The sequence below is a fragment of the Syngnathus typhle genome, linkage group LG20 (assembly GCF_033458585.1).
Source record: "Syngnathus typhle isolate RoL2023-S1 ecotype Sweden linkage group LG20, RoL_Styp_1.0, whole genome shotgun sequence".
Lineage (NCBI taxonomy): Eukaryota > Metazoa > Chordata > Actinopteri > Syngnathiformes > Syngnathidae > Syngnathus > Syngnathus typhle.
The window spans coordinates 6019146-6035809 of NC_083757.1; the positions used below are offsets into that span (position 1 = coordinate 6019146).

The 16664-nt window shown below is 50.3% G+C and overlaps 1 protein-coding gene across 19 annotated transcripts in view; it reads right to left on the minus strand.

The window, feature by feature from the left end:
- The window catches only part of macf1a (microtubule actin crosslinking factor 1a), a 61746-nt gene that overhangs the window by 37706 nt on the left and 7376 nt on the right, over positions 1-16664 (minus strand). For 5 of the 19 annotated variants that reach the window (XM_061267854.1, XM_061267852.1, XM_061267847.1 and 2 more), the window contains exons 1-20: positions 5378-7550; positions 4528-4694; positions 4333-4445; positions 4011-4117; positions 3810-3929; positions 3646-3741; positions 3449-3576; positions 3270-3363; positions 3050-3204; positions 2636-2909; positions 2432-2560; positions 2289-2366; positions 2060-2221; positions 1830-1934; positions 1542-1763; positions 1319-1471; positions 1099-1110; positions 535-689; positions 335-461; positions 66-249 (exon numbers count right to left, since the gene is read on the minus strand). In XM_061267854.1, the coding sequence (XP_061123838.1) occupies positions 66-249; positions 335-461; positions 535-689; positions 1099-1110; positions 1319-1471; positions 1542-1763; positions 1830-1934; positions 2060-2221; positions 2289-2366; positions 2432-2560; positions 2636-2909; positions 3050-3204; positions 3270-3363; positions 3449-3576; positions 3646-3741; positions 3810-3929; positions 4011-4117; positions 4333-4445; positions 4528-4694; positions 5378-6403 (3607 nt within the window). In that variant the 5' untranslated portion in view covers positions 6404-7550. Of the gene's footprint in view, positions 1-65; positions 250-334; positions 462-534; positions 690-1098; positions 1111-1318; positions 1472-1541; positions 1764-1829; positions 1935-2059; positions 2222-2288; positions 2367-2431; positions 2561-2635; positions 2910-3049; positions 3205-3269; positions 3364-3448; positions 3577-3645; positions 3742-3809; positions 3930-4010; positions 4118-4332; positions 4446-4527; positions 4695-5377; positions 7551-8142; positions 8236-8317; positions 8396-8769; positions 8896-9118; positions 9209-10651; positions 10714-11377; positions 11802-13305; positions 13553-16664 lie in introns of those variants that run through there. The other 14 variants (XM_061267853.1, XM_061267850.1, XM_061267849.1 and 11 more) reach the window with 10 other exon arrangements.

Below are 16664 nucleotides of genomic sequence, written 5' to 3' on the forward strand. Positions count from 1 at the left end.
AAATTGTGATCTTGGGTGAGCCTTGAGGGACCTTCGGAACCTTGGTTTGGGGCGCGCTCCCTCACCGCTCTCCATGCTGAGTAGCAGTTCGCGGCAGCGCAGCTGCGCCTGCTGGACGTCCGCCTCCAGCTCGCGTCGCTCGGCCGGCGTGAAGAGCGAGCTCTCTCTACTGTCGGACAGGAAGTCCGATAGGTGGGAGTCCAGGTGGTCCAGGACTTGCTGCCGCTCCGACGGGGTTTGGCTGCGGACCTGAGGACATACAAATTCGGATATTTTGTGGCCAATTGAGGGGGCAAGCAAAAAAAAAAAAAAAAACGCTCAGATCCCGACTGACCGTGTCAAGGTTCCACTCGGAGACAGCGCCGAGGTCTTTAAGGAGGTAGTGCCAGGAAACCACGCTCTTCATATTGATGTGCAGCTGGTGCCATAAAGACATCACCTGCTGGTACAACTGCTCCGTCCTGCAAGCACCACCATGCCGTGCTCTCACTACCCAAACATTCCAAAAGAAAAGATGGCGGCGTGCGTTCTAACCTGCCGGCGGCATCGATGGCCTCCTGGTTGGGCGGCGGCACAGTGAAGCAGACGGACGGCACCATGGCCTCGTTGCCCGTGGGGCTGATCACTTTCCACTTGCTGCGCTGGGCGTTGTCCTCCAGCACGCATTCCTCGCCACGGATGATGGTGATCTGGAGGACGACGACCGGGATGGAGCACGATGGGGTTAGACGGGAGTGAAAATGACGATGCGGAGGGGGGGGGGGAGAGAGAAAGAAATTTTAGCGTTAAGATGATTGAAAGAACTCAAATGCGTCAGTGATGAAATGACATGCACGTACGGAAATCAAAGCCCAAACGCTAATGGTTGAATGAGTTTTGTTGAGATGATGATGGGAAAGTGCACCAAACAAGCCCATTCGCAACTTCCAAAAACAATTTGAAGATCTTCAAAGGACCCGTATCAAAGACTATGGCCGAGCGCAAAGCATCGCAAGGTTTTCGTTAGCCAAGTAAGCAAATTGCGTTTAAGACTGGTGTGACTTGAGCGAGCGAGGAGGCGGAGCCAATCGGAAGCAATCAATAAGACGGCCGCTCTACCTGAACGTTTGTCTTGGCGGGCCGACGGGCGAGTGAGGAGAAGGACGGGGGGATGGGAAGAAGTGAAAAGAGGAAAAAGATGCGGGGATGGAGAGAGAAGAAAAGAGAATTTGTGCTCGTGTACCATGTGACCGTTTTCAATAAAACAGCAAATGTCATCTCAGTGAGCAGGTTGGAGGAGATTACGGTGGCTATCTGGGGAAAAATCTGGTGCGGCTACCTCGATTTGTTTATAGTCGCAGACGGCGCGGACTGGCGTGGCCGCCCGCAGAGGGGTGTCGGCGCAGCGGGGCCGCAATTGCACCAGCGTCTTGGCGCGGCCCACCAGACTGGCCACCTTCCCCCGGTGCTCGATCAGCTGCTCCTTCTCCTCCTACAGCCGCACACGCATAAAAAAAAAATGAGACCAAAACCAACTTTTGCCACTTTTGGCAAACGCGTACCATGGAATCCTGCAGTAGGTCCTCCAGCCTGCTGAGACGGCTGTTCCTGTCGCAGGTGTACTGCCTCTTGATGCTCTCCTGAAGCTGCTTCAGGTACGTCTCGGAGTGGCGCGCGTCGCTCATGAACTGGAAGTAGGCCGTGTTATCTTTTAGGTGTTGCTCCACGCACACGCAAAGCTGGTCCACCCACTGCCACTGCGTTTGCAGCGCCGCGCTGTACGCCTGCAAAAAACATATTTATGTATTTTTTTTCCTCAAGAAGGAAATGAAGAAGCTGCTGGTGCTCACCTCCAGAGTCTGCTTGGCCGGATGGTTTTCCTGACACAGGCGAAGCACTGTTTCCTGGAGGGAGCGCATCACGTCGTGTTTCTCGTCCAGCTCGCGCCTCAACTCCTGAACGCATAGTCAACACTCAGTGGCCCTCGGATCATTTTTGAAAATAAAAATGTTCATTCTAAGGTAGTGATTGAGAGTCTTCACCACTAGATGGCAGACCAATGATTTTTCAACCGGCTTACGCTGTACATCTCCTGCTTGGCGTCCATGTTGGTGTTGTTGTGGCTCCAGTCGAAGGCGATCTCGTCCTCCTCGCGCTCGTTCAGCCAGATCAGCTCCTCGGTGCAGTCGCGCACCAGCGCATGAAGACTCTCCAGGCTGCGGAGCCGCCACGACGAGTGCTCCTAAAGCGCGCCGCACGCCGTTAGCGTGGAAGCGAGTGAGAGGTTTTGTGTCTGTGTGTGTGCTGACCAGTAGTTTGCAGTACTGCTGCTCCAGTTTAGCCAGCGTCTCAGAGTAGTTGCTTCTGAAGTTGACCGACACTTTGGCCTACGACGCAAAGACGTCATCAGTATTGCTGGGCTGACATCTCTTTGGTGTAAGCAAGCACGCACCTCGTAGCTGCGAGCCTCCTGCAAGCCGCTCATCAGCTCCTCCACGGCCGTGTGCACACTGTTATGTTCCTGCAGGTTGTTCTCCACAGAAGGAAGGTCCGCCCCCCATTCAGCTCCTTCCAGAAGCTCCTGAAGCACCCACAAAAGTTAAGCTAGGCATCCTGAGTCCTCCTCAGGGGCGCTCGAACACGTGCCCGATCGTACCTGTGTCTCCTCCACCCATCCCAGAAGCTCGTAGATGAACCTCAGGCCGCCCTCGTCCTCAGACGAAGACATGGCCACCAGCTGGGAACGTGCCATGGGGCGGCGGATCAGGGCGGCCCCGGCGGCCCCCAGCAGGGTCTGTCCCAGAGAAAGCCCGGGGGCCTCGACGGGGGCGCGCCGGCTGAGAAGCTCGCCCCCCGCAAAGTGACCTTTTCTGTACAGGCTGGAACACTGAAGTCGAAGAGACACCAGCTCCTCTTCAAGGCACGACAATCTGCATGCCAACGTGCAGATTCTTTTTAGTCATTACACGCAAATAAACACTTTACATTAAAAATATTTTGACTTTCTAATGAATAAATAAAGTGTCGTAAGATGCAAGATTGCAAAAGTGCCTCAACACTTTGGTCCTACCTGAATGCGAGCTGCTCCACTTGGTAGTACTTTTCACTCCGGAGAACTTTGAGCTCCTGCTGCATTTGTGCCGTCAGCGCCTCGCAGTCTTGCAGGTAGCAGGCCAGCTCGCTCCCGCACTGCGCCGTCTCGCCGCTCTCCGCCCGCGACATGTCCTGCGCCGCACGGGAGCCGTCAGTCAAACCGTATCGGAGGTCACGTCAAAGACGCCAGTACTCACGGCTTGTAGCGTGTTCTTTGCCAGGGTGAGCTTCTCCTCGCAGTCCAAGGCCAGGTTCTGGAATTTGTTTGCTCTTTGGAGCAGCAACTCAAGCCTGAACGCACATATTGAAATCACTACAATATTGGCCACAAGAGGGCAGTACGATACATATGTGCGCTCTTCAAGTGAAAACGTGCCTGTCCACTGCAGGTCGGAGAACCTTCTCCCTCTCCAGCATCTCCAGGATGAGTTTACCCCACTCCTCCTCCAAGTCGTTGGGGTGGAGGCCCTGAGGAAGCTTCACGCGGCCAAACTCCATCCACACCTAGTGGCGCACACAAGTGTGACGAGGTCATTGTGTGTTGACGATAACAACGGCGCGGCGAATAATTACCTCCAGAAGTTTATAGAGGTGTTCCACGTGACTTTTTTCCAGCTCTTTAGCGGGAATCTCCGTCTCCTTAAAGTGGACGTATTCGTTGTAAAGTGCCTGCAGGAACATGAGAGACCTTTTTTCAGTGACTGGCTGAGGAAAGAAAAACTAAAACAAGGCTTCACCTTGAGTTCTACTGGGTTCTGTGGAAAGTTCCTGTTAGCCATGATGGCCGTTTGCTGGCGGCTCCATTGGAGCAGAGACAAGAACTTGGACTGATACTCGGACCAGCGCTGATCCACTTCCTGAAATGTTCAAAATAAGAACATTTGAGTGACGTGGCGGTATGACAAAAAGGCAAATAAATGACATTGATTGGGTCATACGTGTGCGACAATGCCCTCGCCTCCCTCTGGGATTTTGGGGAAGGCGTCATAGATGGACGAGACGTACGTGATGACCGACTTCTCGTCTGGGGACGCAACATCCACGTCTGGGAAAAAAAGAAATTGTATTATTTATTATTAAAATAATTACAATTTAAAAATATTCATCCACTAATAGAAAAATAGAGAAAAAAATCTGAGCTTTTGAACTGCGACATAATAGATTATTATTAAGTGCAACTGAAGAGTTCCTCCTCCAAAGTCAAAAGTCACAGCAGTTAATAAAAGTCCGTCCAGCGTGGAGCGTAAAATGTTTCCTCACCCTCGGCGTCCAGCAGTCTGGTCACCCCTAGCGACTCGGCAATCTCAAAGGCCTGCTCGAGGTTCTCACGGTTGCTCTGCTGTGCCACCGCCTCCATGTTGATCAGGTCGGGTCTTGTTAGGGAGGATAATTAAAAAAAATAATAAAATTGAGAGGCAAAGCCGGCAGCTGCGATTCCCAATTGTGTACACTAACCTGTATCGGTGCAGCAGAGCGTTGAACATGCGTCCGTCGCTCCACGACGAGGTGAAGTTGACACAGCGGAGGCCCGGGTAGGCTTCGGTGGCCTGCTGGCTCCATAGCAGCAGCTTCTCCTTGGCGGTGAGGTCGCCCGACTCGCCGCACACGTAAATCTCGGAAATCTGCGTCGGAATACAAACGGAAACGCCCCCCAAAATCAGCCCGACCATTTTGTTAGAACCTGGAACCTTTAGTAAAATATCCTGTGTGTGGTTGCCATGGGAACAGACTATTTAGCCAACTCAAATGGATTATTCCAACGGCTCATGGCGGCCATGACTCTCAAAGTCAACGAGTTGAGCTTAGCGTGCCGAGGCGGTTTCATTTCACCCTCATCATCATTCCAAGGCCACATCAGCTCAAGAGAATATTTTCAAATGTGTGCAGACACAGCAGTGACTCAGCAAAGTGCACCTAGCATCAACCTGGCAGCTATGCGGCACATTTCTGCATCGCCCTGATGGCGGCAGAGAAGCTCCGAATGAATATTTATGGGAATCCTAACAGTCATTTCAATCCAAACGCAAATAAAGAGCAAGGAAGTAAAAAAAAAAAGGCAAGATGCTCTGTGCCGCCTTGATTAGACTCTTGGGACAGAGGCAGGAAACACAAGGCCATTGTGCCTGATAACATTCAGACAAGGCATCATTAGAAGCCCAATGACAGAGACATGTTGGAGGCACCAACAGTCGCCCACTCACATGCCTGATAAAAAATGCAAAATGCTTAAGTGGAGCAAATAAATCCGAATTAGGAGAACTCCTGCTGGTTTCTTCAAGAACCAGTTTTTTAGATCTGCGCTGACCTGCGGCAGTTGTGTAGTTGCAGCCCGTTGCTGCAGCGCCGTCTCCGCCGCCGCCGCGTCCAGTTTCTCCTCCGAGCTAGCGCTTAGCAACGTCTGCCAGTCCCCCCGGCTGGGAGTGGTGACGGCCGTTTCTGGCGAGGTCAGCGGGAGGTCGCTGGCGTAGCCCGACTCCAAGAGAGAGTATCTCTCCTGCGCTCGACTCGGCGTGTGTAAGCTAAGTCCTTCGGCGGCGGCCATGTTGTCCGCCATCCATATTTGGTCGAAGGCCTCCTCTTGCGTGTCTCCTTCGTCCTCCGACAGGTGGACTTTGAGAATAGGTCCTGCAACCGGGAAAGGAGCAGGAGCCTCTTTGTGGACCTCCACTTCACGGTCACTTTGGGCCCTCCATGCCGGAGAGCCGTAATCGCTGGGGTACACCGTCTGCACCACGCAGAGCTTCCCATCCACCTCTCGGATGTGGACCACGCCGTTGTGCTCTCCCGAAGAAGGCATCGTCTCGACTTGCCGTCGTTGAATCCTTTCAGGCAGCGTCCTCTCACCCTTTGCTTTCTCTTCTTCAAGCACAGAAGGTTTCTCCAGGACGCCGTGGACTTTCTCTCGAACGCGGCAGAGCCTCCCCCCTCCCGGGGTGGCGCTACCACCCGGAGTCACCGCGGTGGCGGCAGTTTGGCCAGGGATGCTGGAGACGTCCACGATGGCACTGGCGGCGTCTTCCTCGCCGGGGAGACAGAAAATTCCTCTCCAGCCCGGACTGAGTTTGGGACTACGCTGAGCTTGGGGAAGGTTGACGGTGGGAGAATACGCAGATACGGGCGAAAGCATCCTGGAGTGTTCCAACGTTAGAGGAGAGTCCAAAGTTCCTTGAAAAGAAGGCTTCGCCTCGACGGCATCTTGGACATCGACTTTCCTGTTTTTGCGTCCCTTGCGCCTCCGCCTGAAACGTAATCGCTTCTTGGATGACAGCGGAGGCTCTCCGACAAGTTCAGAGTCTGGCGGAGCCCTGACGCAACCCATGGAGTTCCCCATCTTCTCGTCTTGAGTCCCGAATGGGAAAGCATATAGGAGCTGACAAACAATATGGATGCGCGCTGCGAGATGGAACCTTCCTCAGCCGATAAATGATTCAGTGGCCGCTTCACCCCCACCCCGCCGCATCTTACGTGGTCATCTTGTGAGAGTGCCTGCACTCTCAAGCCGCAGTCAGAGAATCAGCACACACATAGCACCTGCCCTATTTATGTTTTTTTTTTTAATATCCGGAAGACTTCTGTGAGCGTTCAAGGACGCGGGGGCACACCAGAAGCAGGAAAATCCGCGTGGCTTTGAGTGGGTGAAAGGTCATCCCCGGTGGGGTTCCGATCCGGAGGAGGTATTAAAAGGAGATGCGGTGGATGTTCCGTGTAGTGAATGAAAGCTGCGCTTTCCGAGCCGTGCGCGGCGTCCCGATTGGTTGCGAGGGAAACACCGAGCACGGCCGACCAATGCAAAGACGGGATGCTGCCGAGCTCGGCCAATCGTCTCGCAGATTGCTGGACGGTTGTCGTCGGCGTGAGCTGCTGGTCTTGCAGACTTCAAAACATAGCGGCGACTAATTCCCGGCAGGCATGGCATCATGTGGAAATCCTTTCTGCTTGCACGTTGTTTCCCGGTGGACGCCAGCTGCGGAGAAACGAGCGAGCGTGGCCGACTTCTTCTTCGATCTCGAGACTGACGTCAGCCACGTCGAGGAGTTTCATTCATTGCTGCCAGCCGGCCGTAAAGCTTTTGTCAGCGTGCCAGCTCGAGCCTCCATCAGGTGGCGCAGTGCGACGGACGGCACAACAAATCCAGAGTTTGCGCAAGGACCACCAGCCTCGATCTGTCCTTGCCCCCCCCCCCCCCGGAGGGGAGCTTTAGCTCCGCTAGCAGATCCCCCTTGCTCCTGAGATCATCAGTTGACGCTAAGGTCTGATGTTCAGCAACTCGGTTGACAGGGCGTCTCCTCCTCGAGACGAGTTACGGTGTCACAGCTTCTCGGCCTCCCCCTCGCCCGGTTCACGACGTCTGCCTGCTTTCTCTCTCCCTCCCTCGCTCGCTCGCTCGCTCGTCAGCAGAGGAAAAGCTTTTTTATCTCCCGGCTGCCGCTGCAGCTTCCATTCTCGCTCTCTCCTCCTCCTCTGTCACTTTCTCACATAGAAAGCAACCCTCCCTCCCTCTTGCTCACTCACACGACTCTCCTCCTCCTCCTTTTCCACTTCCTTGTTGCTGCTCTCTCGCTTGTTAACCATCCACACGCTGGAGCCGATCGCTACGTTGACAGCCTCTGTGCTAGCATGAAACAGTAACATTCAACACGTGACACGTTGCATCACTAAGAGGATTAGCGGTGCTGCTGTGACATTTTTTGGGCCACGTCGAATCAAAACAAACCCGCCAAAAAGCACCAAAAGCATCACAGAGGTGTCCTCATTTTTTTGAACCTGATTCTTAAGTGGAATACGCCAAGCGTCAGCTATGACCCACATGTTTTTTTTATAATTAGCTCACACAAGTACTGTTCGTACTTTCCATGATCGGAATGTCAAGTGAGGTCCAAGCCACAAGCTGGCCTCCCTCCACACACACACACACACACATAGACATGCTGAGTCACGGCCATGCCGCTGCTTTGCCAGCGCGTTTCTGCAGCAAGCCGGCCGCCACTGTCACCTTCACGATTTTAATATCTGGACAGGAGCACCAGCTAATAAATTGTGCAGGAACAGGAAGGAAGAGCTGGAACAGACCTGGAAGTGGAGGATGATGGTCCAGATGAGACCCAGTGTGAGTTTGGGGTTCCCGTCGGTGATGTCATCATTTCTGATGTTGACAAGTTTGACCTGGAAGCAGGAGAGCGGCCGTCATTAAAAAAAAAAAAAAAAAAAAAACGCTTAAAGACGCGAGGAGGAGAAGACAACGTACTTGTCTTTGCTTTAGGAAGTCCAGAGCTATTTGGACATTCTGCAGCCGATGGAATCTCATGCGGCCCTTCTCTCTGGGCTGGAACACACACACGGACAAGAATAATGAGGAGACGAAATAACTGAACTGTTGTAGCGTGCAAAAAAAAAAAAAAAAAAAAAATCAGAATTCGATTGCCGGTGCACGTGTAAAGACATGCGGACTGCAAAGAAGGGATTAGAAGGTGACAAAAAGGGAATTTCACACAAGATTAGTGAAAACTTTCCATATCCAGCTTGAATATTATTTCATTTCCGTATTTCCACTTTGTGCTTTAAAATGTTGAATTATGTGAAGCACATCAAATCTATAATAAGTTTTATTTCCTTGAGGCATTCCTCTGTGCTGTCATCCACACTCATGCAGCCCCATAGCGCCACCTAGAGGGCGGCAGGGGGCAATCGGGCACCTACTCCCTGAGCTCCTCCTTCCTCCTCCTCATTATCATCATCATCATCACCGTCCTCCACCACGAGCAGGATGAGAGGAGGCGCACGCGAGGGGCACGCCCTTTTCAGGAAGGGGGTGCTTCTGGGTTGCTATGGTAACGGTGGAGGGAGGGAGGGATGAAAAGAAAAGGAGGCCATGAAGATGGGTGAAGGAACAATTGATTGGGACGCAGATGGCGGTTCTGACGTCAGCATCGTCTTGACAGCGGGGAGGTGTAACAAGGAGAGTCACCTGACCGCGTACGAGAGCTTGAGGCAGCGCGAGAGTCGGAGAGCGTGAGAGTGAATGGGAAGAGAACGAGTTGAGCCCTACCAGGGTGACGCCAGAGAGAACCTCCAGCAAGGAGATGAGGTTGTGTCCATCTCTCAGGTCCTCGTAGAGGTCGCTGATATGTTTCCTCACCTGCGGGATCGAGAGCACAGCAATGGTGAGGACGTTGGAAATCCCAACCCATTTATTCTTAAGAGTCGATTTCATTGGCAAAGTCCCAAAGGCACCTCTGCCAACGCATATGAGGGGCGGTCGAGGACGGTCGGCATGGCGACGAGAAGCTGGCGAGAGCAATGGAAGCACGTCGTGGAAAATACAAACAAGGACGAGAGTCAAGGATGCGTCCGTGTGTGTTGCTACGACTTTTCTGCCTGGCTGAAGTTCAGTGGCACTTCATCAAATTGGAGAGATGCTGCAGTGCCACATATCACCACAAGAGGGAGACGGGCCTGCCCATTCCACACAACCATATGAACTTGTAAATCAGGGCGATTAAACTGGGTTGTTGATAACAAGGTGAAAGGAATTTTAGTGAGGACTAACAGCTTGTTACTGAAACATTCGCTGGAGCTAACAAGAGCTGGGCGACTTTTAAGACGTGTCACTGACATTCTGACGGATGCAACCACCTCTTTGTGCAAATGTGACTTGGATGCCTGTAGGCACTTTTATTAGTTCCGATTAGCCACTCTACTTTGAAGCTGTTCTACTGAAACACAACTTCCTTATCTACTGCATTGGTGTGTGTGTGTGTGTGTGTGCATATACCAGCAAAAATAGCTGTGTGTACACTACACACACATGCACCTGTGCGTGCAGATGAAATATTAAACTCAAGGTTTGCAATGTACTGAGCAAACTGGCAAGGATGAGGTCACTCAAAAGGCAAATGGTCAGTAGCTTATAAACACCACTAGGGGGCGTGTTTGTTTACAAGGTGCTAGTCCAGGATTAGCCATTTTGAAATATATTTTTCGATTTTTTTTAATGCATGGTATCCCAGCACTCAGCCCAAATGCTGTTTAGTGATCCGTGACCTACATTTGCATACCGGCCGGTATCGAGTTTCATGTGCCAGCGGTGGCTGTCAGCGCAGTTGCCTCACAGTTACGAGGTCGTACTGACGTTTCTGTCCTCAGTCGTTTGACACGGACGCCCCGCATTCCATTCCTGGCGACCGCCGTTTGTGCGCAGATTACAAAGCCGCCCGGTGCACTTCACAGCTGCGACACAAACGGCTACCGGCTGTCGGTAACATCGAATCCGAAGAGAAGGACCCGTACGGTGGCGATTGCTTTTAATCATGTGTTTTATCAAATAAGAAAAATGGCCCCCAAAATATTAATTCATTGCTTCATCAAATTGTAATGTAAAGAATTGAACGTCGTTTTTGCATCAATTTAACGCGCATTGTGCTGCTCCTTCCCATGTAGCCACTAGGGGGCAGTGTAACAGACAAATAGATATAACCTAGCAACCGATTTTCTTGACACCACTGCACTTTGTGTTTCAAGAGCACAATATTCACCGGCAATGGGTGAATAGTGAACGACAAATGTGTAGGAAAGACGGTACCTTGATGAGATGCTTGTTGACCCACTTTGTGAACGTCTTCTTCTGAACTCTGTCGCGCTCGTCTGCAGGGAATCGAGAAAGAGGAGCGTTAGCGATGTCGCCCGAAAAACACTCACTTTCATTATGATCGTGCTGGATTTCCCCTCACACACACAACTTTTCCAGTAAATCGACAGAGATTGGGAAGAGCCTTTATTGTGGCGAACGGGCAACCATTGTTTTTGTTCACACACTTGAGTGGCGCATTGTAGTGTTTGTGCTGCAAAGTGGCAAAAGGTCATGACCACAACATGAGGTCCATTAGCGACCGCTAATAAATCAATCAGCTTTAAAGCCGGGAGGATGTTGAATGAAGCAGGATAAATATCTCTAATGTATAGAAGTCAAGCAGGAAGGCAGAGCCATCTTATTTCAACAGGCACTTGCGACATAGTTTCACGACACTGCAACACGCCTTGCTTCCCAAACCTGCTGTCCGGGTGCCTCAGCTGAGAGCAAATATGCTTTCCGCCACTTTGATGTCTCACTCACACACACTAAGTGGATGAATGTATCATACGAGATGAATGTGTGTGTGCTGCATCGCGGTTTGGAGGTAACTGTCACACAGTGGCACTCATCGGGGATACAATGGGCAAGTCTTGTTGACATGCACACACAAACCTCTGTGAAACACGCATTGGTTCTCACACACACACCCTCCTAAACACACACACACGCACTGACCTGCACAGCACATGCGCGAGTACAGGTGGGCGTTGAGGCAAGACTCATTCCGGTAATCAGGCCACATAGTCTCCAAAAGAGTGTCCACGAGACGTGCTAATCCTTAGCCGCCGCCCACTAAGTCCCAATCAGCCGTCCTCTCCCGCCATATCACCTCGGCTGGCCGGTTGCTCGCTCGCTTCTGTACTCTCCACACGTGTTGTGTCAGGATGCCTCGTCTCCCTAAGCCCCGCCTCTTAGCTCGATGACTTCACTTCCCCCGCCTTGTGCAGAGATCAGCTGGCCGAGGCTCTACGGGGCACTTCCTCATCTTCTCGCCTCACTCTGCCATGCTAACCAAGTTCTATTTTTACACCGGCTGCCACCCTTTTGAGTCTCTTGTGCTTTTAGGCTCGTGTCCATCGTCAGGCAGCCTTCAAGGCCAGTCAGCCAAGTCTGTAATTGTTCCTGATTTTAAAAGCCTGCATCCAATCGCAATCCTTACAACGCAGAAGCTCCGCCTCCCTTGCCTCCTCGCATCCTGCCAGGAGAAAAATTTTGCTGTGTCATGCCAAGCGGGAGAGAGGCGACACCAAAGAGGATGCTGAGTCAAATTCTTCAAAATCCATTTAAGAAAAAAGAGAAAGTGACGGCTTTCATGTGCAGATTAAAGTATCAAAGCCTTTTTCCACCTCCGAGGGACTCCCATCTCTTTCCGGCTTCCGGTCTGGCATCAACTTGACATGAAGCAGACTCACACCAGAGCAACTCCGATTAGTGCTACTCTCGCTCTAATCTCCCTCGCTCACCCTTCCTTCTCTTGGCATCCTCTCCTTTTCAGTTTCACTCTGTTTAATTGTCAGTCTTTAATCCCACATGGACCTGAAGAGCAAGCTACCCACAAAGTGTCCATACCACTAAGCAGCAGCCTACAATTAGCGTGTCAACAGAGGAGCGTGCAGCGTACCGCCCTCGTGTGGCCATTTGAAACAAACATTTTATAAACATTATATTCTAATCGATTTATGAACTCACGGGACATTACATCGCGTAAAACCAAATTATTTAAATTGCTCTCACGAGTCACTTGGTGTTCCTCCTCGCACTCAAGGACCATAACATTAGGTACACTTGTAGCATAAAAGGTAAAGCAAGCAAAATACGTTGCCATCGGTCAGCGCAGAGAGCTCAGCATTTGTTTCCCTTCTCAAGCCAAAGTAGCGAGTTACTATTCGAGCCAACCGCATTGCAAGCAGATCAAATCAGTCGCGTGTCTCGCGCAAAAGCAACAAATCCTAAATGGGCTTAAGATGCTAAGCCTGCAATGTGACCCGAGCTCGAAGTTCAGCCGAATTGCTAGATGCGGGTGACAACATAAACAAATCAAAGGTTACAAGAGGAATTTGGTTTTAAACAAACAAGACAAAGAAAACACTTGGGGCCCCAAGATACAGCCCTGAGGGACACCGGTATTAAATCGGGATTAAAAAAAATTGTCCAAAAATCAGAATGAAACCTATTTTTGATCATCCAGCAAGTTAAGTGTGAGGAGGAAAAAAAACAACAACACACAAGTGGCTTACTGGCAGCTCACGGTACAAACAGCCAACAGTTTGAACAAAGCGTCTGATAAAGCATGGCCCCACTTTAAGATCCAAATATGGACTCGGAGCACGAGCAAATACGCGGGTTGTTTCACGGTAACTGGAGAAACAACGTGTCTGCCTTTAAAATAGAACTGGGCCCAGAGCGCTAATGCTACATGCTAAAACCTGACAAGGCAACAGGTGTCTATTTCTGAAAGGCCAAAAAGGTAATAGGATGCTACCTGGAACAGAAAAGCTAACGGGATGCTAACAGAAATATAAAAAGTGGGTGGAGCGTCAACAGGAAGTGTCTCATATCTAATATGACAAGATCTACTTCCTTCCTGTTTGGGCAGTTATTACCTTCTTCAAGCAAATGTGGCGCGAGGAGACGCTGACGATGACGGCGACGCCGGCGGTAGAACCAGAAGCCGGCTACGGTGAGGAAATGCACCGTTACCACTAAGATGGGCGCTATGACGGTAGGGTCACACAGGAAGTCCATACCCCCCCACCCCTCCAAAAAAGACGCCTGGTTAGGATCCAAAGGAAGACGAAAGCATCTCATGGGATCACAAACACAAAACGAGCCAGCTTAACAAGTGCACAGGGCTTCTTTCCATGGAAATGCCCTCGCTCAACCTCTCTCTCTCTCTCTAAACCTCACTCACTCCCCACAGTGGATTCCAGTTCCTCCAATCACATTGTAGGAGAGCATTTGGACGAATGAAACTGGAAAGTAGGAAGCCACAAACTTCACTGATATACGCAAAACAGCTGACTGAATCAATGGGCTGCGGTAAAGTGAAATCATTTAAATATGCAAGTCGTGTGTGTATATGCAAAAAATATATAACCCATAAAGAGAGTGACAGGAGGGTGAAGCGGGACTGTGTGTTTGTGTTTTGGTGTTAGCCGGCGTTGCCACGAGCAGAGTGACGCTGTGATATTTTTGATCTTGATATTTTTACCGTTTGGACATCAGCTGACACCTGACTTCTTTTTTTCACACTTTGGTGGACTTGGTGAGGTTCTGTGCACTGACTGAACTTCTAGCGAGAGCAAATAACTACATGAACAAAGGAATGCATGAAGAGTAGGAATAAGACAAGCATATAAATAGTGAGGAGAGACCACAAGTGTGGTTGCACCACTGCTCACCACAAGGGGGCAGGAGAGACCACGGAAACCAAGTCACACCGGGAACTACTAACTTTGCTATCCTTCACATTTTCTGCAGCAGTGGTCTACAACTGCACTACAAACCGGAATAACAAACATATTGGTCCTCTCAAACGTGAGCACTTTTCTTTTTTTTTATGAAATTATTCTCCAATTTATTGTTACAACCACAACATTACAGCTGATAGACATTTTTGCGTTGCAAAACTACTGCGCATTTAAGTCTCTCATATCCCGACTGCAGTTTTTAGCGCCCTCCACCCCACCCCCCTTCCAAATTGTCCAAGTCAGCGTCCTTCGCAGACAGCGCAGCAAGGTCACGCCAACACAATAACTGAGATGCGGCCCACACACACACACACACACACACACACAAACTCAAAATGACAGCTCTGTGTTAGGAGGAAACTTGATGAGCAGGATGAGGGGAAAGGGCTGACATATCAATTTAACACACTAAAAAAAATCAGCAAAATATTACAACGGTCTACATAAAGTCAACAAGCTGACAACTGCTTTTTGCAGAGGATAAAGAATATATGCGTGTGATCGTTGTTACTTTCAAGTGACTCTTTAAATATCAGTTGCTGTTATAATTAGGGATGGGGGGGGAGCAAAGTAAGACCACACGGAGAATCCTGAATGGAGACGGAGGGTGGGAAAGGAGGGAGGCGACCACGGAAAGTAAAGATTTATGACCTCGTGAGAAAAGTTTCATTCAAAGTTTTCTCCGGGAAGCAGAGAGTGGGTTGATGTATTTGTATTTGAGAAGGAAAGAATTTATCATGATGATCTGATATTTTTGAATGCTCAACTGCCTAAACAGGCTGCGGCAGCAGACCGCCTCAACGGGCTGCAGAATATTTTAACTTTAAATAAAGCCAGGTTTGGTACCATTTAAAAGTAGAAAGCAGGTTTAAACAGGTGCAGAGTGGCGAATTCTTGCCAAGGGCACATTTGTGCCAGCCAGGAAATGTTCCCGGGGGGGGGCCGTGAGAGCGGCAAAGACAAAGAGGAACGACGAGCGGAGAAGGTCAGCGATGGGAAAAGGCCAAATGAAGGGGAAGCACAATGAAAGGGTCTGAAGGGGCCAAGAATGTGAAGAGTGTACACAAATACACGGGAATTGAACACAACGCCGCAGCAAACGGGCCCTCCATTTTAACCCCGGCTGTTGTCGTTGCCATGGACGCGCATCTATTAAGATCCCGTCCCATTTTCTGGTCTTTTATTGCGCCACTTGACCCTGCCCCCCCGACACGGGAGTTAATTACGGCGCTGTCAGGGAAGGCCGTGACGTCAAGTCACGTGACCACACAAACTGAGGCATGGCAATGCCGACAGGGCCGCCCCGCTAATGCTTTATTGCTTTGGCTAGTTAAAGTGTCTTGTTAAAAGCATCAGGAAGCCACGCCGACTAAACGGGTTGGTTTTAGGTGTCAAGTTCAAGAGTGTTTGTTTATGTCTGCAAGACGTTCCACATGCTTGACGAGCTTCTTTCAGAGTCTGCGGCACGGGGAGTTTGTGTGTCAAGAGAATGTTCTCACGTTGGTGGAGTTATATACGTGCCGCGTTGGGCTGCGAGGGGCGCCATAGGTTCTGTAATTGGTGCTAATGTGACAAAATGAGTTGGTACCGCCCACAAGTGTAACGCCGCTGATAAGCAGGAAAGCATAAACACGCTTATCACGGCACACACGTCTGCTGCGCGGCTACTGCGAACATGCTAGCAAGTTACTGTGGCATCTTCAATAACTTAATTTGAACCCCTTTTTTTTTTTGGAATCTTAACTTTCCAGTCGCTTGAAAACGCCAACCCTGACATGAAAGCATCCAGCAACCAGTGGAAAAGGAAAAATTGGAGGTGGAACTACAAACTCTACCTCAGGCAGAGTCAGATGATGAGCAGGAAATTGTAGCGATGCCATTTAGACTCTGGTGGGTATTTTAGATGACGTTGCTATGACGACCACCAGCGGCTCAACAAAACATTTTACTGCTGCTAAAATCAGTGAGCATGTGATGGTCTGCCCATCCACAGCTCAACGTTAGCAAGAAAATTGGAGTTAGCTTTGCCTTGTCAGATATATGACAGAGTATGCGGCATAGAAAATCGAGTGGTGGCACGTGACTGCCTAAACGGGTTGCGGCCCTATTTTCCACTGATCCTGGCTCACAAACCTGACCAGAAGCCCTCATTTGAAACTCTAAATGCTCAAACGGAGCTAGCTCCAGTTATCAGCAATGAAAGAGCATTTACATAACCTGATCAACCAGCTTTCTAAAGTCCAGTCACTAAGCAATGCTAACAGTCACGTTGCGCCTGCCTCCCATCATCACAACCGGGCGAAAACACGGTCAAGCGTGGTTAGCGTAATCGCATCAGACTGTTAGCAAACAAGACGTAGTGTATAATACGCAGGGGCTGGGGTTCTTTTTCCCTTTCTTCTTTTTCACAATTCAAACACTGAAGCTCGCAATCCCTCTTAATCCAATTGGATCTGGCTTTGAACCCGCGTGACTGCCGTTTGCTAGAAAAC